The sequence below is a fragment of the Protopterus annectens genome, chromosome 6.part0 (genome assembly GCF_019279795.1).
Source record: "Protopterus annectens isolate FY-2018-M chromosome 6.part0, PAN1.0, whole genome shotgun sequence".
Classification (NCBI taxonomy): domain Eukaryota; kingdom Metazoa; phylum Chordata; order Ceratodontiformes; family Protopteridae; genus Protopterus; species Protopterus annectens.
In genome coordinates this window covers 1,541,571,919-1,541,593,363 of record NC_056737.1, presented here as the reverse complement: position 1 = coordinate 1,541,593,363, position 21,445 = coordinate 1,541,571,919, and the positions used below count along the sequence as shown (strand labels likewise).

At 37.9% G+C, this 21,445-nt stretch overlaps 1 protein-coding gene across 1 annotated transcript in view; it reads right to left on the bottom strand.

Annotated features, from left to right (window-relative positions):
• Nucleotides 1-21,445, bottom strand: part of LOC122803998 (cilia- and flagella-associated protein 221-like) — a 1,154,724-nt gene that overhangs the window by 943,432 nt on the left and 189,847 nt on the right. Inside the window, exon 5 of the mRNA XM_044073679.1 lies at nucleotides 3,054-3,149. Within this exon, the coding sequence (XP_043929614.1) occupies nucleotides 3,054-3,149 (96 nt within the window). The remainder of the gene's footprint in view (nucleotides 1-3,053; nucleotides 3,150-21,445) is intronic.

Here is a 21,445-nt window from a genome sequence, read left to right as displayed (position 1 = left end):
TGTGTTGTTTTTATATTTCCTGTGACTGAAGCTCTGGCATTTATTGTAAATAGATATTCAGTATTTTCATCCCTTTTTTATTTATCAAATATATCTAAACTTTTCATTGTGGTGGGTCTTTTAGAAAATATTTAACCTTTGAGAGTACTTGCATTTATTTAATGGCACTGTGGCTCTACATTTCTGAAAGTCTTGCTGCTTGGTTAAACACTACCATTTGTATAAGTATTAATTTTAATAAGTGTAATTGGGTACTTTGGTAAGAGGCTTAAAGTAGCTGTCTTTGGGTGTTCTAGTGGCAGCAGATCTACCTTATACTCTGGGTAGAGATGGCAAAGTGGGTAAGCTGTGCCAGCCTTTCCCAGGTGTGTCTGTGTGTGTGCATGTGAAAATCAAATCTCAAAGACAGTGCGTGTGTGACATCTACTTTGAACAGAAACACTGAGAGCACTAATTTCACAGAAAGAGTGGTGGGGGACTTGGCTTGGAACACCCAGTTAAGGACTCAGCACTACGGTGCTCATTGGGGAGTCTTATTTGGGGCTTGGAGATAAAGCCCAGCCCCAGGACTGGAGTGTGCATTCTCTGTGTGCTCTTAAGGGAAATTGTACTTGGTGCAGACGGTTGGATCTGAAAATATTGTGTGTGTCTATTTTTCTCACAGTGAACATTCCCCACCGGTGTCAGTGGTGAGGATTGCGGCTCCTTAATCACTGGCCCAGAGGAGAGATGTTAAAACAACTAGTTTTAACTAATGCATTTATATATTGTTGGATTATAATGACAATAGTTCAGGTTGTCTTTTACAATTAAAATGTTCTGAAATGGGTAACTTTTGTGATTATTAGGTAACACATTTTCTTTTACTTCTTGCTAGTCAAATGTTTAAGATGACTTAGATTTGAAATAAATACAACCAATATTGTTTGTTAAACAACAAATATACTTCAAAACAACCTAACAGGGAATTATACCTTTAAAATAATCAGGAAGGTGAATCCAAACAACCTGAGAGGTAATTATACATTAAAAATAATCATGAATCCAAAGGATCACGTGCATTGTGTGGTCCAAAAAAACATTTGGGGACACTATGCTTTAAATACAAGCCGGGGTCAATGTTATACTTAATCCGTCATTAGCAAAACTGCAAAACAACTGGAGAGGCTTTGTAGCCATTATATTTCTGCTTGTGTCTCATGTGGTCAGTAGATGTTAGAGCAGTGACCTGACAAACATTACTCATAACTGTTACCTACTATAAAAGCTTTCTGAAACTGATGTGCAACCTAGTTTGTAAAGTGCAGTTTGACTGAGGTTGGGTAACATTATTTAGAAGTTTTGGAGTGAAGCCACACACAAAGTATGTAGACCAAGGCTTATAATTTTAAAATCAAGATACAGCAAGAGTCTGGGTGAGTTGCCTGCAGCAAAGCATATGGAAGCAAGGGGATAAAAAGAACAGCTGCAAAAATGTTATCTGCAGCACTTAAAGTTATTTTGAGTGATGGTCTTCTTTCCTCTATATTGCAAGTATAATGGTATACAGCAACAGTACCTGGCAGACAAATAACAAGGCACTACATGTGAAGTACCATCATTCTCTTGTTTTGCCAGATGCCTTACTGGAACAGACTGTTGGAACAGCATATCATTTCTATGCAGTGCATTGTCAGTGCTTCTATCATACTCTTTATTTTTTGCACTTCTGTACACCATCTGGTGGATATGAACACAAGAATTAAGTGGTGTCTTAACAAAGCATGTCTTACTGTTATGGGTTCCTCATACAAATTTTCAAACTAGTAATTATTACAGTGAGGTGTATCTGTATTTCATGAAAAGTCTATTATTTTTTATCCAGATGGTTTTGTCCCATGCCTGACATCCACTAAACTTCCCTCAATCAAGCATGTCCATTTATTCCTCTACATAGGAATTTTACCTGAGCTAAGGGTTAGAGCTGTCTATGGGAGGCAACCATCCACACAGACTTTAGGATGTTTTGGTACATCCCCTTATATGGTCTTGCTGCAGCTAGTAGCCACAAGGGTGCGTGACATCCCACTATGGGTAAATGCATTTGGCTTAGCATCCAAAATAGGACCCACAGGAGTCTCTGTCCTTCTAATCTGGTTGTAATTGAGAGCAGCCCAACCTGCTTAGCGAGTCTGGCTTACTCCACACAAAACCATTCCTACTGACCTCAGCAGGCAGGCAGACTTTCCTTACATTCAAGAGACCTTGATCATTCTGTCATATGTGAAAGAAGCATTTCACTCCTGCTTTAACCTGACTCTATCCCCTCTCATTGGTGGTGTTGCAAGCACTTTGTCACTGCAGACAATCCAGTGTCATACCCTGTGAAATGTCTGTGCCCCCAAATACACTCTCCCTAAGAGTTATCATCATCAGCTTTAGATTCCTCTTTCATGCAAGCCTTCATTTGCATTTGAGCTTAGCCAGATGGGGAAGCACCACTCCATCTCTCCAGAATGGGAGAGCCAGTCCTGTTACTCACTCCCATCCTCCCCTAACCTCTTTCAGGTTCCAGTCTGACACTCAGTTCAGATTGTCAGGTTGTTGTAGTCAGGGCTTCATCTCCATATGCCACAGTCAGGCAGCAAAGTCTATAATTTGCCCTAAGCAGTAACTAATACTACATTTTCAGGGTTATGATATCTCTTAAAATATTTCCATGAATTTGTCTATCTCTGCAATTTGTTATGTACCTGATCTTATAGATCACTGTTGTGACAAGGCATCATGTTGCCTTATCATCAACTTACATTGCACTATAAGTGCATTATGTCTCTGTCTACAGAATGAAAACTACAGATTAAACACAGTCATCAAGAGTGTAAGAAGCAAATAATAGAGAACACAATCAATTCTTGCAGGAAATATAAAAGCATAGGCATTTTTAGTGGAACATTGCGATATGCAGGATACTGTTTAACAGATGCCAATATAGCTCACACTGAGGCCTGCACTTAATAGATATCTTAGTATATTAAACAGTTTATGGAACATAATGTAAATATACTGCTTACCTTCCATGCTGCTTGTTGAAAACGATAAAAAGCGCAATGTCGGACATTCCAGAGATTGTTGGAATAAATATCAAACGTTGGCTCATAGTTTGGCAACTACACAAAAATTTAGAAAAAATAACTAATGTAAACACAATGCAGTTGAACCTCCAATAAAGTTACTTGTATTTTAGTTAAAGTGACTCACAGTAGTCTAGTCAGTAGCTTATAGTCCATGAGTAAAAGAATGACACTGGAACAGATCCTAAAAGTACAGTTGTTGAAGTAAACTTACCACAGCAATATAGCATTACTTCAGTAGCCTAAGGTTTTGGGGTTATAACTTGCCAGAAATATGACCAATCAGCCAGCCATCTTTTCAAAATTAAAGGCACCGTCCATGAACTCAAACTGCCAGGAGCTCAAGAAGATCTCCAAAAGGCAGTGCCACAAAGGTTCAGAAATTTTTTACCCCAAGAATGGGGTAAACATTTCTGTTCTGGGTTTGGAGGGTGGCCTAATGGTTAAAGTGTTTGCCTTATAAACATAAAGTGCAGGGTTTAAGTCTTACAAGGAATAATTGGCTAGGCTCACAAGGGCAGTTAGCTTAGTACCAATCTATAAAAAAGTCAAATGAATATGAAAAGGGGTTGGGAGGGTGGCCTAATGGTTAAGGTGTTTGCCTTAGAAACACAAGGTGCAGGGTTTGAGTCTCACAAGGGATAATTGGCTAAGCTTAAAAATGGCTCGCAAGGGCAGTTAGCTTAGTACTAACCTATAAACCTATGTTCATAAGTTCATAGTATATATTTGGCTAAGGACCACCAGGGCCTTTATAAGTCTAGAAGTGCAATGCAACCCAATTGTGTCCCTATGTATCATAAGTGTTTATAAGGAGGGGGTATGTTAGTTAGGAAGTTTCTAGAGGTTATGTGGGGGGTGGGTATGCTAATTTGGGCATTACTGTCTGCCTCTGTCTATCAGAGACACCGGGGCCAGATCTGGGGTGAATTTCCAATTTTCCATCTATTGTCAAGGTTGTACTTAAATAGCATTAGAAATTGTCTCTGCTTCACTTGGATTGGGAGCCTGTTCCACAGCACAAGGATCCTCAGAAACACATATTTGTCTCATCAACATATCTTATTTATGTCACAAGCAAAATTTAAATACTTGAATCTAGTGGTTCTGATGCTGTTCATTTTGCAGATGTGCAAAAGGTCCATCATCACTAGATCTGAAGGTGCCTCGTACACCAGGCATAGATTACCTCTCAATAACCTGTAGGGAAGAGTGTACAGAGATAGGCTTTAAGGTAATCTATATACAACAATGTATTTATACTCTGAATTCTCCTAGTAAGAAACCTTTGTGGGCATTCAAACTGCTGCATATCTTTGGTCAGGTACATGCCAAAGTGGGCAGGATACTCAATGATGGGTGTGATAAAGGCCAAATAAAGTGGCACTATGATTTCCTTGGACCTGGATGCCATGCCTTTACTTGTAAGTTGGGTGGCATACAATGATTTTCTGGGTCTATATTGGTTCCGCGAATGTTCACAATGTCGAATCTGACATTGTCGACATGTGAACAGCGAAACTGCAAAACATTAAAGAGGTAAACAGAAATCTCTGTAAGGGGAGCAAGTAGTTTACAGCAAGTAGTTCTGTTTTTTGACATGTTTTAATGTTTTTATTAGGTATTTGATGTTACTGGACTTCGACGATATGGTGTAGATCATATCGTATTCGAAGTTCAGTAACTTTGAGTATCTAATATAGACCCTGATTTTCTTACTACCTTGGCCACATGATAGTCAAAGGCCAGATTCCTGTCCACATATGCTCCCAGATCTCTGACTACTGGGTTAGTGCTTAGGGGTTGTCTTATCAAAGTTGTAATTACCCTGGCTGGCAGTTTTCCTAAAAGGCACTATAATGCATTTCTTGACATTGGGTTTTAGTATGTGACTTTGGAACCAGTCAAGGTTAGACCCTCTTGTAAGATATTTGTGTTGTAGGGGAAATTTATGATAGCTCCTAGTTTGCAGTCATCTGCAAACTTGGTTAGACAAAGGCCCTTGACATTAGCCTTTACCTCTGAGAAATAGATGCCAAATAGGAGTGGTCTTAGCACAGAACCCTGAGGTACCCTGCTGGTGACTGGTCTGTTAGTGGGGGTGGTATCACCAATCCTGTCTTCCTGGGTCCCGAGTTTGAGTCAGCTATCAATCCACTGAGTTATGTAGGGGTTTATGCCAGGTTCGGTGAGATTGTCAACTATACCCAAGTAGGGTATTCTATCAAACACGTTAGTCTGGTCTACTTAGGAGGTATGCATCATTTTCCCCTCATCCATTGCCTTGATGACTTTTTCAAAGAATTCCATCAAGTTTAGTAGACATGATCTACCTTTGGCAAAACCAAGCTGGGTTAGGTCCAGTGTCTGAAGCTGGCCTATGTCCTTGTTATTTCCATGATAATTAATTCCATAGCCTTGCAAATAAGACTAGTCAGACTAATAGGTCTGTAGTTTCTGGGGTCGGTTGATGGTCCACACTTGTGAAGTGGCATAACATTGCAGCCCTCCATTTTCATGATACAAAGCCTGTTTTGAGGCTATAGTTGAAAAGTGACTCAAATGGTCCTAACAGGACATGTCTGCAGCTATTAAGGAGGCATGCCTAGATATAGTCATGGAACATTGAAGCTGTGTTTTTGGCCTTAGCAAGCACCACAGGACTTGTTCCTTGTTAATAGTTGGGGGGATATGCCAGTAGGTATTTCACGGAATGAGGTGGAGGGAGGGGAAGTTTGAGTTGAATTAGTCAGACAGCAAATTCACTATGTTACCCTATTTAGTGAGGGTGGCATCACTGACCACCAGTTCAGCACACTAATGTATGCCTTTGAGGTTTTGGACATAACTGTAGAAGGCCTTGGTTATCTTTAGTCTGTGATGGACAGTTGCCTCAGTCTGTATATTAAAGGCAGTTTTTGAGAGGAGAGAGATAATTTTCTGGATCTGTCCAAGGCATTCAACACAATCAATCATAAAATTCTCCAAACTAAACTATCTTGTAATGGGCTATTACCCTCCTCACTTAACAGGTTTCTTAGTTACCTCACTAATAGGTCACAAGCAGTGATATGGTAAGATGATGTCTTCTCTTTCCTTTCTATATCTGTTGGAGTCCTACAAGGCTCCATCCTAGGACAGCTATTGGTTAACTTATTTATCAATGGCCTAAACACAGCAGTCATAAAGGCCACCATAGTACACTATGCTGATGACTCCACTCTAATATCTGCTTCTAGGACATCACCCATGCTAAAAACACTCACTTAAAAATCCTTCTCCTCCCTAGAAGTTTGGCTCAACAGCCCACAACATCTCCTGCATCAAAAAATAAATAAATAAAACTAAACCATTACTGTTCATTCCAACTCTCTCTACTGTCATGCAACAAGACCAATGCAGAACTGGCATCCCACACCAAACTACTTGGTGTGATTATAGACGACCACCTGAAATTTGATCTCCACCTTTAGCAAGCCATAAAGAAAATACACAGAAAGCTAGGCTACCTCTGTACAGTAAAACATTATCTTACTGACTCTGCTACATAAAACAGTCACTTCTTTTCTACTCCACATCCCATTATATGCCTCTCCTATCCTAACCAATCTCAAGTCCTCTCTATTTGGGAAACTAGAGCAATGCTACAATAAAGTAGCCAAGTTTGCAACCAACCAACAATATAGATCACAGTCTCTCTCTAAAACAACTAAACTGGCTAGAACTAAATAATTCTCCAATGTAGTCACAATTAATTGCAACCTTTAAACTACTGCACAACCCCGAAAATTCAATTTCCTCACTCCATTATTCAACTTTATGTCACTAAGAAACCTCTACTCTACTCTAATGAATCATATATGCTGCACAAAATCTAATGTACTGTCGTCACAACTATACCCTCCTCTATCATCTCGTCTCCTTTATCTTCAGTGTGCATCTACCTCTCCTTTCTTTCTTTGGGCTGCTGTAACTCTTTATCTTATCTTCCTATGCCCTAGATTTTGAGCAAGTCTACAGTAACAAATGTTCTTACATAAAACCTGACAATCTCTGTATACTGATTATATTGCACTGCATATATCTCCGTGCATTTAAAAAAATATTCAGATATAACCCATGTAACTGTTAGTTTTAATCAAAACTGTAAATGATGTCACGGATGTCTGAATAATGGAACTATTACACATGAATGAAACTGACTGTAAATGATAAAACAATGCAAATGATGTTCATAATGTCTGTATAATGGAGCGTTTCTCCTGGGCACTGCTCACTCGGACTTTCCCAGTAAACAAATGCCAGTACATAAATAAAGTACATAAATAAATATTTCCTAGTAGCCTTTTACTTTTGTTTTTTGTTCTCTACCAGTACTTGAGAAAAGGTGCATAAAAGGTAGTAAAAATTAAAGTAAAATTCTATCATCCGAACAATCAATTGAAGAGTATTCAAGTTTGAGAGTATCAAACAAGCCCTGTCTCGTGTGAGCAAATCCTGTCTGTGAGGAAGTTTCAAATGAAGGAAGAACTACTCTTGTCTGGGCCAAAAGGGAGTCACCACTATTATAAAAAAAAAAAAAAAAAAGAAACCACTTGACCAGTAATACGAACTGCACACAGCAAAAATAATATTAAAGGTATTTAATTCACACACAAATAAATACTCTCTATCACCTCGGAAAACACAGCCTTCTTGGAGTCAATGCATAAAATAAAGAAAAGGCCTAAAATTTGATGGTTTACAAACAGGAAGGGTTGTTACTTTCCTGGATTTGGAGTTAGATATTACTGATAATAAAGTGAACATTAAAATTCATAGGAAGTTTGATGAGATTGCACATTTTCTTGAAAGTAATAGTTGTCATCCTTCACGTGTTGTATGCTTTACCATATAATGAACTTTTAAGGGTTAGTAGGTTATGTAAATGGGCACTGGTACCATAGAGCGAGGGGGAAGGGGAGCTGCCTCCCCCCACTTTTGCATCCAACTTACATATACAAACTCCAAGATCACACTAGAGTGAAGAAAAGGGTAAATTTCCCAATCCCCGCTATAGTGCAATCTCCGTTCAGCTGCATCAATAAATGCGGGTGCAACATGTTAACTGCTGCTTTAATATCCATCATTCCAAATCTCATCTCTTATCCATATTCCAATAAGTTCTACCTTGCTTTGGCACAGCCTCCCTCAGAGCAGGCAGACGACAAATCTAAAAGAGAAACTCGGTAAACTGAGCAGTGATGTACTTTGCAGTTAAATGGAAGAATTCAAGCAACATGAAATTATGATGTTGACCATAAATAGTTACTTTGCATAAGCACACTACAGAATATCTATAGGAGTTATTAGTTCCGTGAGACTTCCTTCACAGAATTAGATGGTATTGAATTAGGAGTCTTCCCCAAAAAACTGCACAAAACTGCATGTCCGTTGCTAAATATCAGTGGTATGAACATAATGTGCTTCTCCATGTAATGTAGTAGTAAATCAATGTTCTTCAGTGGTAGACTAATTGAAGTTGACAGTCCCTTATATGTACAAAAAATGGCACACACGGAGCTGGAGAGCAGCTGATGCAATAAAAACAAGGATGATATCACCAGTAGATTCAAAGTGCAAACAATTTATTCCACACAAAGTATATGCACAAGCTTTCATCCCTGCTCAGTCAGGAACTTCTTCAAATAATTCAGTTAGTAAAACACACTTCATTTAAATATTAAATAGGCAGTCAGTAAAACACGCTTCATTTAAATACTAAATAGGCATACAATCAATCCTAAAAACCACGCCCCCTCTTTTTTTTTTACTACAATGCTAGTTAAATATATCTGAAACAATAAACTTTATCTCATCTCTAAAATACAATACATTCCCTAAAACATTCACTAAAACACCTATTTAAATTTTATTTTTAAAATATAATACACTTAAAACATTTCTCAGTAATTTTCATCTTTTCAGAGCTTTTAGTTTTAAAAAACATGCAAGTGAGAAACTGTCATTTAATCCTGGCCATTGCAGGGAATTCATCCTTAATTGCCATAGGGCTTCTTGTTTTTCTAATATTAATGCCCATGGCCCACCCCTTATATCTGGTTTTATTGTCTCCAAAATACCAAATTTAAAAGTATGGTCAGGATATTCAATGTTATGTCTGGCTAAGGCATTTGTTTCTTTCTTGTTCCTTATATCTCTTACATGTTCGTAAATTCTACTTTTTAATTTCCACTCTGTTTTGCCTATATAAAAACATGGGCATTTTGTGCAAACTGCACAATATATTACTTTCTCTGTTGTGCATGTGCCTTTACTGGTAATCTTCACTATGGTATGGTTGATGTTAAATGGACTACTCTCATAGATGTAACAACAATAATTGCAGGTCCCACATTTTTTCATATAGCCATTTTGTTGGTTCACATTTGTATTTTCTAAAACATTTTTTATAGTTCTGCCTTTTTTATATACCATAGTAGGTAGTTCACGTACTATATTTCTGGTGTCCCTATTATTAGTTAATACCACCCAATTTTTAAATAGGTGGTTAAATTTTAGAGATGAGATAAAGTTTATTTATTATTTAAGATATATTTTACTAGCAGTGTAGTAAAAAAGGGGGGGGTTAGGCTTGACTGTATGCCTATTTAATATTTAAATGACGTGTGTTTTACTGACTGCCTATTTAGTATTTAAATGAAGTGTGTTTGGGTCTATATTAGATCAGCGAACGCTTAAAAAAGCGAACGCTGATTGATCGACCTTATGTAAGCGAAAGCTTACAATCTCGAACTGTCAGATCAGCAATTTTTTTCCTAGGAAAAAAATCGTTGATCCAAAACACATACACACAACACAAGCACACCAAACAAACAGAAATCCACACACATACACCTAAAATCTGATGCCTAACCCTACACTAAACTATGTACACACCACTAACTATCCACGTACCTTAACCCAAACCCTAACCCTAAGGTCCGTCACTATCGCACACTCACCTCACCCGCTCCCTAACCCTAACTCACCTAAACCCACCCTAACCCTCACGTCCACACAATCGCACACATACCTAATCCGAGCCCTAACCCTAACTCACCTAACCCACCCTAACACTCACATCCACACAATCGCACACTTACCTGAATCCGACCCGTAACATTCCACCACAGCGCTGAATACAGTTCAATTGATGATGAAGTTACACATGAATTAATAATTTATGCTTGTAGCTGCCAACTGTGGGTCCCGGCAACAAACTCTGGAAAGTGGTAAGACAATTAATTTCTGCAAATGGAACAATATCCATAGCTTATTTTTCCCAAGGATGTGATTTAAAACGGTAACACCCTCCTGAACACACACACACACTTGCTACATATTTTGTGGTTTTAAACAACATAAAATCCTCCCACTGCTTGGATTAATTTAACTATCTAATAACTTACATTTAAAATATTCATCTGTAATATATGAGTCTGAATGGAACATATCTCTGCCAACTTTCAGCATTGCATTATTTAACACGGGAAGTGGGCAGAAGCCGGAAAACAAATAAATGCTTGCATACGTATAGAAATTAAGTAATTAATCAATTAACTAGCTGATGATACACAGGGTTTGCGCCAGTCCATAGCAAACACTGAGCGATTAGCTTCTTAGAAGTCAGTTGACTATTAAGGGAGAGATGTTTAAGATAAGCATATCCCTCTTTAACTGTTTGGAAGCTCTAGCCTTATTTGGAGTCAGAGTCAAATCATGGTTAAATGGAGCCATAATGAGAGTAATGGACCACACCCCCAGCCACCACAGTGTCCCACTACCTGTCTCTTAATCCCATTACCATAAACAGTGTTCAAAATGGTCAGTGCGCATACTATTTTTTCTTTACTTTTGAAATGATTACAAAGGTGCAGATTTAAGTTAAAACTTTTAATTGAAAATTTTATAGCACAAACACTGAAGGCCATTTGCTAAACAAATCAGTTGCACATTGAAAACATATTTAGCATGAGCAACAGTAAACTTCTCTTCCCGTGAAGTCCAATTTCATTGAAAAATGCATTTAAATTCACATTAACTGAAAATGAGCCTTAGCCCTCAAGCTGTTTTCAAACCCATGCCCACAGTTCTACAATTTCTAAAACGGCAGCAATTTATTTTCTTTATTAAAATCGGATTAGGATCCGATAGCTCTCACTGTTGTGCTCTGCCTCTGCTTCCTCGACTAACCTCACTTCTGTGTGTGTGTGTGTGTGTGTGTGTGTGTGTGTGTGTGGGGTTAACTTCAAATCCTGACGACTGGGCTATACTGCAACTGCAAGTACCCGACTGCACTGCGCAGGTGCATTGGTCTGCCTCCCCCCTGTCTGACTAACTTAGTAGTTGTCTGGTCAGGGTTCAGTGGCAGGTCACTGGTGCCAAAATTGCCAGTTAAAGGTGCTGTGTTCTTTTGTTGACCTTACAGGCTCCCGCACTTTTTCTATGCTTGCTATATAATCCAGACCTCCTTTCACTCCTCAATCAATCGAGAGTGAGTGACGTTTGTTGTTTCTTTCTTTTGAAGAAGAGTGAAAAAGAGTTTGAAGTGAATTGAAGTCCATTGTTGTCAGTGACATGGTGGTGGTATGTTAAATATATTACTGTCTTATTGCAGGCAGTTGCAGCCTCTGCAGCCAGTAGTTTATCAATTTTATCTTCTGTTTTTTTGTTTGGACATTGGTAACTGGGCAGAAAGGCACTGGGTGAGGGTTCTGGTTCTAAGGCAGTGAAGAGGTTGTTGGGGAAGCTTTTTCATTTCAATGCTTGTGCACACATAGAAAAGTACTGAAGGGGTCGTTGGAGAAAATGTTTAATTTTTGGGTTTGTGCATACATGGATAAAGTATGTAAGGGATCCTTTGGGGAAAGAATTCATTTTCATGTTATTTTGTTTTTACTCTGCAGCCAGTATTTATCTATTTTATCATCTATTTTTTTATTTGGTAACTCGGCAGTAAGGGCACTAGGTGAGGATCTTGGATCTAAGGCGGTCAAGAGGTCATTGGGGAAACTTTTTGATTTTAGTTCTTGACTGTGCATAAATAGACAAAGTACTGAAGGGGTAGTTGGGGAAAATATTTAATTTTTATACTTGTGCATACTATACATGGACAAAGTACGTAAGGGATCCTTGAGGGGCAAGGATTCATTTTGATGTAATTTTGTTTTTACTTATACTGAAAAAGTCATTGGTGAAGCTGTTTTATTTTTGTGCTTGTGCATACATCGAAAAGTAATTAAGGGAACCTTGCGGGGGGGGGGGTGATTCATTGTGGTATAATTTTGTTTTTACTCATACAAACAGAATACTGAACAAGTCATTGGGGAAAATGATTTCGTTTTTTGCTTGTGCATACATGGAAAAGTAATTAAGGGAACCTTGAGGGAAATTATTTATTTTGATGTCATTTGGTGGTGCTTGTGCATACATGGACAGACTACTTAGAGGGTTGTTAGGGGAAATGTTTCATTTTTGGTGCTTGTGCATACATGGACAAACTTGACTGAAGAGGTCATTGGAGAAAATGTTTCATTTTATTGCTTGTGCTTACATAGACAAAGTAATGAAGGGGTCATTGGGAAAACATTTTTAATTTTTGTGTTTGTGCATACATGGACAAAGTACACAAGGGATCTTTGGGGGAAATGATTCATTTTGATGTCATTTGGTGGTGCTTGTGCATACATGGACAGACTACTAAGAGGGTTGTTAGGAGAAATGTTTCATTTTGGTTCTTAAGCATGCATGGACAAACCTGACTGAAGGGGTCATTGGAGAAAATGTTTCATTTTATTGCTTGTGCATACATAGACAAAGTACTGAAGGGGTTGTTAAGGAAAATGTTTAATTTTTGTGCTTGTGTATACACGGACAAAGTACGCAAGGGATCCTTGGGGGGGGATGATTAATTTTGATGTAATTTTGTGGTTACTATGCATACAAACAGACTGCTGAAGTAGTTGGGGAAAATGTTTAATTTTTGTGCTTGTGAATATATGGATAACGTATCAAGGGATCCTTGGGGGAAATGATTCATTTTGATGTAATTTGGTGGTTACTATGAATGCAAACAAACTACTGAAGAAGTTGTTGTGAAAAATGTTTCATTTTTGTGCATGTGCATACATGGACAAAGTACGCAAGGGATCCTTGGTGGAAATTATTCATTTTGATGTAATTTGGTGCTTACTATGGATACAAACAGACTAATGAAAAAGTCATTGGGGGAAATGATGTATTTTTGTGCTTGTCCATACATGGAAAAGTAATTAAGGGAACCTTGGGGGAAATGATTCAAGTTGATATCATTTGCTCCTTACATGCATACGTGGACAGGTTATTGAAGAGGGCATTCAGGAAACTGTTTCATTTTGGTGTTTTTGCACACATGGACAAACTGCTTAAGGGAACCTTGGGGAAATAATTCATTTTTATGTCATTTGCTTTTTATGCATACATGGACAGACTACTGAGGGGGTGGTAATTAGGGGGACTGTTTCATTTTGGTGGTTGTGCATACATGGGAAACTACTGAAGCAGTCTTTAAGGGGATTTAATCCCACAGCACTATAGTTTTCATTTATTAGTTATTTCTTGAGTGTTTATGTTACTACTACATGGTTTTATAGATTTATGCTGGACCTACTATTTGGAATCTATTTCTCAGAAGTCTAGGCAAAAGGAAAATGGCCTGTGGGAACATGGGTATAACATGGCTAGCCTAGTAAAGTTCCTGGGGCCATTACCATAGTAACCTCCTATAAATCTGTGAACCCTTGATCCTATAACTTTGGATATTAATTGTAGCTTGCCAATTCTTGGTTTGGGGACCTTTCTGTAAGAATGCAGTGTGAGAAGAGAGTAGTGTATTATAATACGTTAGTAGTTATGCAAAGTTTTTTTGTGTTGTGCATTTTGTCTGCATTTTGTTGAACATTTCAGGGTTAGTGAATGTATTTCCAAGGAATGTAATCCATCCAAATTGTAAACTTCTGGTAGAAGCCTTTTTGTGTTTATACCTGATTGGCCGAGGGATGAACTGTGTAAAAGTCTTTTGTCCTGCTGTGATACGACTGGCATTTGGGCATTGTGCAAAGTCAGTTCCCCGTACCGTGTGTGTGTGTGTGTGTGTGTGTGTGTGTGTGTGTGTGTGTGTGTGTGTGTGTGTGTGTGAGTGTGTGTGTGTGTGTGTGTCTGTGTGTGTGTGTGTGTGTGTGTGTGTGTGTGTGTGTGTGTGTGTCTGTATGTATATATATATATATATATATATATATATATATATATATATATATATATATATATATATATATATATATATATACTGGTTGAAAAGTACTAGGTGGACATAAGTGCCCCTCTTGCCCTCTGCCCCCCCCAGTCCAACAGCTTCCGGCAACTATGGCTATGTAGTAACCCTGATGTACTGCAGGATGAAGTAATACGTACATGTATTATTTTTAAACAAAGAGGTTATAGTGAAGGTTTGCTAATACAGTCTTTAAAGAAGTTATTTGTGTTATATAGGAATGAATGTGAAATAAGTAATTAATAGAAATGATAATTTTAAGGCAAATGGAATAGTTAATATAGGGGGTAGGGAAATATATTTTGTTACTAGTTTTAATGTATTTATTTATTTATTTATTTTACATTTGTTAACCGGGAAATTCTGACTGGACCAGATCCATTTTCAGTGGAGGCCCGGGGAGAAAAGCTCCAACATCAAGTTATACAAATACAGTACATCCAGCATAATACACAAAACAGGTTACATCATGTATGCTGAGCATAGTAATATAACAAGAAATTAATAAAAACACTCCAGGTAAAAGAAGATATAGAACCACTCCAGGTAAAAGAAGATAGAGAACATGAACATTTAGCCCAGAAATAGTAGATATTATTAAATATTACTGGCCTTTTTTACTCAAAGGAAAAAATGGTGTTAGAAACCTGTACAAGCACCCCTTAATATCACATAAAAGAGGTAGAAATGTTAGGGACATGGTAGTACATAATTTGTATGTCCCTCCTGGTGAATATTTGGGTAGAACATTGGATATATGTGGAACTAGTCCATGTGGGAAATGTTCCATATGTAAATACGTGGTGAGATTATTTGATAAAATTAATGGAGTAAAGTTTTGTCTTTCAGCAACCTATACATGCACTACAAGAGGGGTAATATATGTGATTTCCTGCCCATGTAGTCTCTTTTATATAGGTGAAACTAAAATGATTTTTAAATTGAGACTACAGGAGCATATTAGAGACATAAAAAAAATTTTTGAGAATCCAGTGGCTATGCATTTTAACTTGGTTCATGGTGGGGTGTTTTAGGATTTAAAAGCATATATTCTAGAACAGGTTGTTGAAAGAGATGTTGTTGCCTTATAAAATAAATTACTTTTTAAAGAAACAATTTTTATTCTTAAATTTGATACATTGATTCATACGGGCTTAAATAAGAAATGTAATTGGAAAGCCCTTTTCCAAATTGTGGAGTTTTGATTTGTTAATTAGTTAATTGTTTTAGACGATTTGTGTATTTAAGAACTGTATTTGTTCTTTATTTTATGCATTGACTCCAAGAATGCTGTGTTTGCCAAGGGCTAGAGAGTATTTATTTGTGTGTGAATTAAATACCTTTAATATTTTTGCTGTGTGCAGTTCGTATTACTGGTCAAGTGGTTTCTTTTTTTTCATTGCTCTTTTTAGCGGTTTATTCAGTCACCACTATTATCTTTGGGGAGTCCTTTTGGATCTTTAGAAGAATCCTGGATATCAGTGGATAGGGTGGAAAGGCACAGATGAACATTTCAGTCCATAGGAATAAGAAAGCATCTGTCTTTCAAGCCTATCTGCAACAAATCCTAGAGCAAAATGTATTTTAACTGTCTTTTATTGAAAGTAGGCAAATATATCTGCTTGAGGTTCTCCCAACAGCTGGATCAATTCTTGGAAGACCCCTTGGTACATTTCCATTCATGAGACTCAGTCCTGATCCTGATTAGTTGGGATGTGGGAGAAACCGCACCACGGAGAGGAAACCCACCCACACCAGGAGGAGGACATGCAGACTGACAGAAGGCCCCCCAGCTGAGGATCAACGAGAGAACCTTGCTGTGAGGCAGGCAATGCCACACACACACACCACCGGCCGTGCCCTGATCCTGATTAGCTTGTTTGCAACAAATATTTGCTTTGACTGAATATATAAAGTATGAAGAGTCAAACTGAGCTGAGTTGCAACCTCCCAGGCTATCACAGCAAGCTTATAAAGGCGATAAGATCTGGTCTTGCTTGTTCCACAGATCTTACTCTTTTGCACTTTTTGAAACCCTTATCATGCCAGGTCTGAAGCATATGCTGTGACAGTCTGAAGAGGAGGGAGGAAAGAGGACGGAAGACCTCTATTCTGAAAAATTTGTTCTATCCACCATAGAAACTCCTTCCTTACAAACCCTACAACAAGGATCCAAAAGGATGTAGATGCTGGTTCCAGACTTACCTGAGGTACAACTGAATTTTTCTCATGTGAAGTCTGGCCAAGGGAATCATAAGAATCATGGAAGCTATGTATCACACAATCCTGACAGATTCCTTGGTAGATACCAGTGTTTGATTGAAAAACCTTAGGAAGAACGTTAGGTATATCTCTACTTTGTCTGGAGGAAGACAAGCTCTTCCAAAGGCAGAATCTAGCAAACATCTAAGGAAAATGATTCTGTGAGAAGGGATGAGAGAGGATTTCTGTAAGTCTACCCGAAAGCCTAGACTGAGCATGAGATTCTGAACACTTGCCAAGGACTCTTGATTACTGGAAAAAGAGTCTGCAGATATAAGACAATCATCCAAATATGGAAAAATGTAAATGCCCTAAAGCCTGAGATAAGGAAGTACTGGAGCCAAAAAATTGTAAATGCCCTTGAAGTAGTAGATATTCCAAATGGTAAGACAGAGACAAGAAAGTGAAATCCATAAACAGAAAATATTAAGAAATGTCTGAAATGGTTGCCAGTGATAACGTGATAGTAGGCATCTTTTAAATCTTCTTCTTCTTCTTTTTCTTTCGGCTGTTCCCGTTAGGGGTTACCGCATCAGATCATCTGTTTCCATTTTTTCCTGTCCTCTGCATTTTGCTCTGTCACACCAACCACCTGCATGTCTTCTCTCATCCCATCTATAAACCTTATCTTAGGCCTTCCTCTTTGCCTCTTGCCTGGCAGCTCCATCCTTAGCATCCTTTTCCCAATATACCCAGTATCCTTTCCCAGCACATGTCCAAACCAACACAATCTCACCTCTCTGGCTCTGGCTCCAAACTGTCCAACCTGAGCTCACCCTCTAATATACTCATTCCTAATCCTGTCCATCCTTGTCACACCCAGTGCAAATCTTAACATCTTTAACTCTGTCACGTCCAGCTCTGACTCCTGCCTTTTTGTCAGTGCTACCGTCTCCAACCCATATAACATAGCTGGTCTCACTACCCTCTTGCTGACCTTCCCTTTCACACTGACTGGTACCCGTCTGTCAGAAATCACTCCTGACACTCTTCTCCCCCCTGCCTATACTCTCTTCTTCACCTCTCTTCCACACTCACCATTACTTTGAACTGCTGATAAAGGAATAAGAGGTAACAAAGTCTGAAGGGATAACAATTTGAACTTTGGGATTTTGACAAAAAGATTGAAAAAGGAGAGGTTGAGTACCAGTCTCCAAGTTCCTTCTACTTTTAGCACCAAAAAAAAAAAACTTTGATTAAAACCCTCTTCCCATCTGGCAGGAAAGCCCTGGTTCTATGACTCTCAAAGATAACATTTGTCCTAGAAATGGAGGAAATAGGGATATTTGGGTTAGTCGGCATGCAGGAATCCCTTGGAAAGGAAGGAAGGACTCCCACTGCCAAGTGTTCACCTGATGAATGACTTTCAGAGCAAATTTATTTCAAATAGTCTGCTGCCACAAAGGAAGATGTAGAAGCAGAGACAGGGAAAATTTCTAGGGTCTGGGAGAAGCCTGAAGACAGAAATAGTCATTCTGACTTTTTGGACTGCCCTTGATTTTTCAGCTTTCCCTTTCTCTTTGGAGCCTCCTTGTCATTTTTTTTAATTCTGCTTGTTGGCAACTTCCTGCTTTTATTTATTTATTTATTTATTTATTTATTTATTTATTTTTAAAAGGGAGCTGAGGTGGAAAGAAAAAAAAGTATTTTCCTTAAAATAGGAAGGTTGGAAATCAAATGAATCAAATCTATTAAAAGCCTTACATAAAGAATGACCCAAAAAAAAAAATCCACTCAACATCTTTCAGGTAGATTTTGAGAACATTAACTAGGGAAATCTTCCCATGACTGATCCAGAATTAGCAGCTCTGGAGACAGAATCTGCAGTGTCATAAAAACACTTTAAGGAATACTTAGGTGCATGAGGCATAGATAAAATGGAGGCTTTCAAAAGATTTTTTTCACAGGAGGAAAGGAAAGGCTAACAATTATTTATTGTGTGTGTGCTCTCAACAGACAGAGTAAAAACTTTAACAAGTCACTCTGACAGTTTAAAATGCTGATTATTAAAATGGCAGAAGAATAAATTCCTTCCCAAAATTGTCAAAAGCTTTTTCATTCTTATTAAGGGGAAAAGGATTAGCATTAGTGATTTTTCCTAGTGGAAGCTGTTTTGGATAAGCAAATCACTACAGGGTCTGCTTTAGGGTTATAAAACAAGTATTTGTGAGTCTGAGGTACCTTGTATAACTTAGTTGACGTCCTAGCAGGTAGACTGTCAGGAAAATATTCTCTAAAGCAGATAAAACAGGAAAGACAGCTATAGGTCATGAAATATCTAACTGTAACATTTCATGCTGTTCCCAATGGAAAATCTCTTTCATTATAGATAAGGTTTCACAAAAAGTTCTTTTGAAGGGAAAGCTGAAGCAACACTTTCTTCAGAAGAGAATCTTCAGCTTATGAAGAAAGCTCTGAAGCACAACCTTTCTCCCTCCTGCTCTTCTAACTGACAAGTCAGTCAGAAAGAGAGGAAACTCTTTCTTTTTTCTTTTTTTCTGAAGAGGCTACAGGCACAGTAAAAGCAGAAATGAATTACCTGGCAAATGCCAGCAAGTCTTCTTTTGCACATAGGAACACATACAGGAATGGGAAATTTACCATTCTCTTCACTGTAGTGCAGTCTCAGAGTTGATACATTTAATTAGTAGGGGGGTGTGGAGTGCAGGGGGTGCTTGCTCCCTGCATAAACATAAAAAAAAATTGTTTTCATTTTTTTATGGAAGTTGCGAACTTTCAAAACTTCAATGTTATGGTCTCGACCATATGAAGTTCGAAGGTTTGCAATTTGAAAGTTCAAGCTTCCAAAGTACATCTGAATATATATATATATATATATATATATATATATATATATATATATAGATACGGATTCACTTTATAATCTCAAAATACTGAAATATCGAATTTCAGTATCTTGAGACTACAAACCCAAACTTCCAAAATAGTGAAACCTCATAATCGCGAATCAGGAAATGTCGAATCCACGGTTGTGGTGGTGCGCTACATTACATGGGATATACTGTGTGCCTGATGTACGGTGTGGTGTGTGGAGATGGCTGGAAATTAAGGTAAGTGAGTGTATGTGAGTGTGTTCGGACATTTTAGGTGTGGGTTAGGGTAGGTAGGTAAGAGTATGAGTACAAGTGTGTTAGTGTTGAAAGTGGTGGTGTTTGTACATATGTGATGTGTGTGTGCGAGAGGCCTATTGAGTGTGTAGTGGTGAGTTTACTGTCTTTTCCTGTTTAGTGTGACCTCGGAGTTAGTATATATAAGTAGCGGGGGTGTGGTGGGTGCAGCCCCCACGTGGAGGGTGCAGGGGGGTAGCCCCCCAGCTTATATGTAGGGTAGGTTTGTGTATTTGTATTGTTGTGCTTGTGTATGTTTTGTTTGTTTGTTGTAGTGTGGGGAGAACGGTGTACGTGTTGTGTGGTGTATGGTGTGTTTATGTTTGCGATTTTGAATTTTGCTCTTTTGGGGTTTCGGCATTTTGTTTTTTTCACTTTATAGTCTTGAGATACTGAAATTTGATATTTCAGTATTTTGACACTATAAAGTGAATCCATATATACACAAATACACACACACACACACACACACACACACACACACACACACACACACACAAACTGCAAGTGATCCTAATTTTCTTTTCAGTTTCCAAGCATTCAGGCTTATTGTGCAGTTTTTCCAGTTTTATCTTACATTTCTGGTTTTCCTTTAAGTATAACCTCACCATACAAAATCTGTCATGATATATGTGTGTGTGTGTGTTTGTGTGTGTGTGTGTGTGTGTGTGTGTGTGTGTGTGTGTGTGTGTGTGTGTATATATATATATATATATATATATATATATATATATATATATATATATATATATATATATATATATATATATAGATGTGAATTCTGTGGTCAGAGGATCATAGAATCATGGGAATTATATGTTAAGTCTGTGACCACAAATGCCTCACATAATCTTATGAAGTACCTTTTACTTCCAGACGGACAAAGATATTCATCCCAAGAATGAATTTGTAGATGTCCATCCAACTAGCAAAGTTGGTTTTGAAGAATGCAATGGTGTCACTCTGTTGTATATATAAAAGCAATATGTTCCATAGATAGGGAAAATAATGTGTAATAAGTCTCTCCCTCCAGTGTGTTTTGTTTACATCTTGGTACAGAAGTCCTTATTTCAGTTAGTGATAGTAGAGTTGCTTGCCTGACAGATGTGTAAAAGATCAAGCAGAGTTTTGGCCTTAATGCCACATAATGCAAGACATATCTCCCTGTGTAGGAGTCTGTAGCAGGCAAAGTACAGGAACAGGGCTTCAAACTTGTTTTAGTAGCTAAGGGTGTTTAAACTGGTAACCTTTTTGTTAGGAACGTGCCTTTTGAAGTTCCTAATACAAAATGATTATCAGGTTCCATAACAGACTGAAAACTGTATTTTAGGCTTTATTAGTTTGACATTTCATCAGTTAATGTGATAAAAATTAAGTAAAAGATTATCATAAACAAAGCCAGAAAAAAATGTGTAAAATTTTTAAAAATTCCACTTGATGTATTTAAAGCCTGTCTAGCGTATTATCGAAGCATTGCTGTCTGTACTTCTTGTATTAGTCCCATATTCCAAGAATTCCAAACTTCATTAAAAGAGTGAAACAAGACCAGACAGTAAGTTACTACTTGGGATTATTAACATTTTAAAATGGAG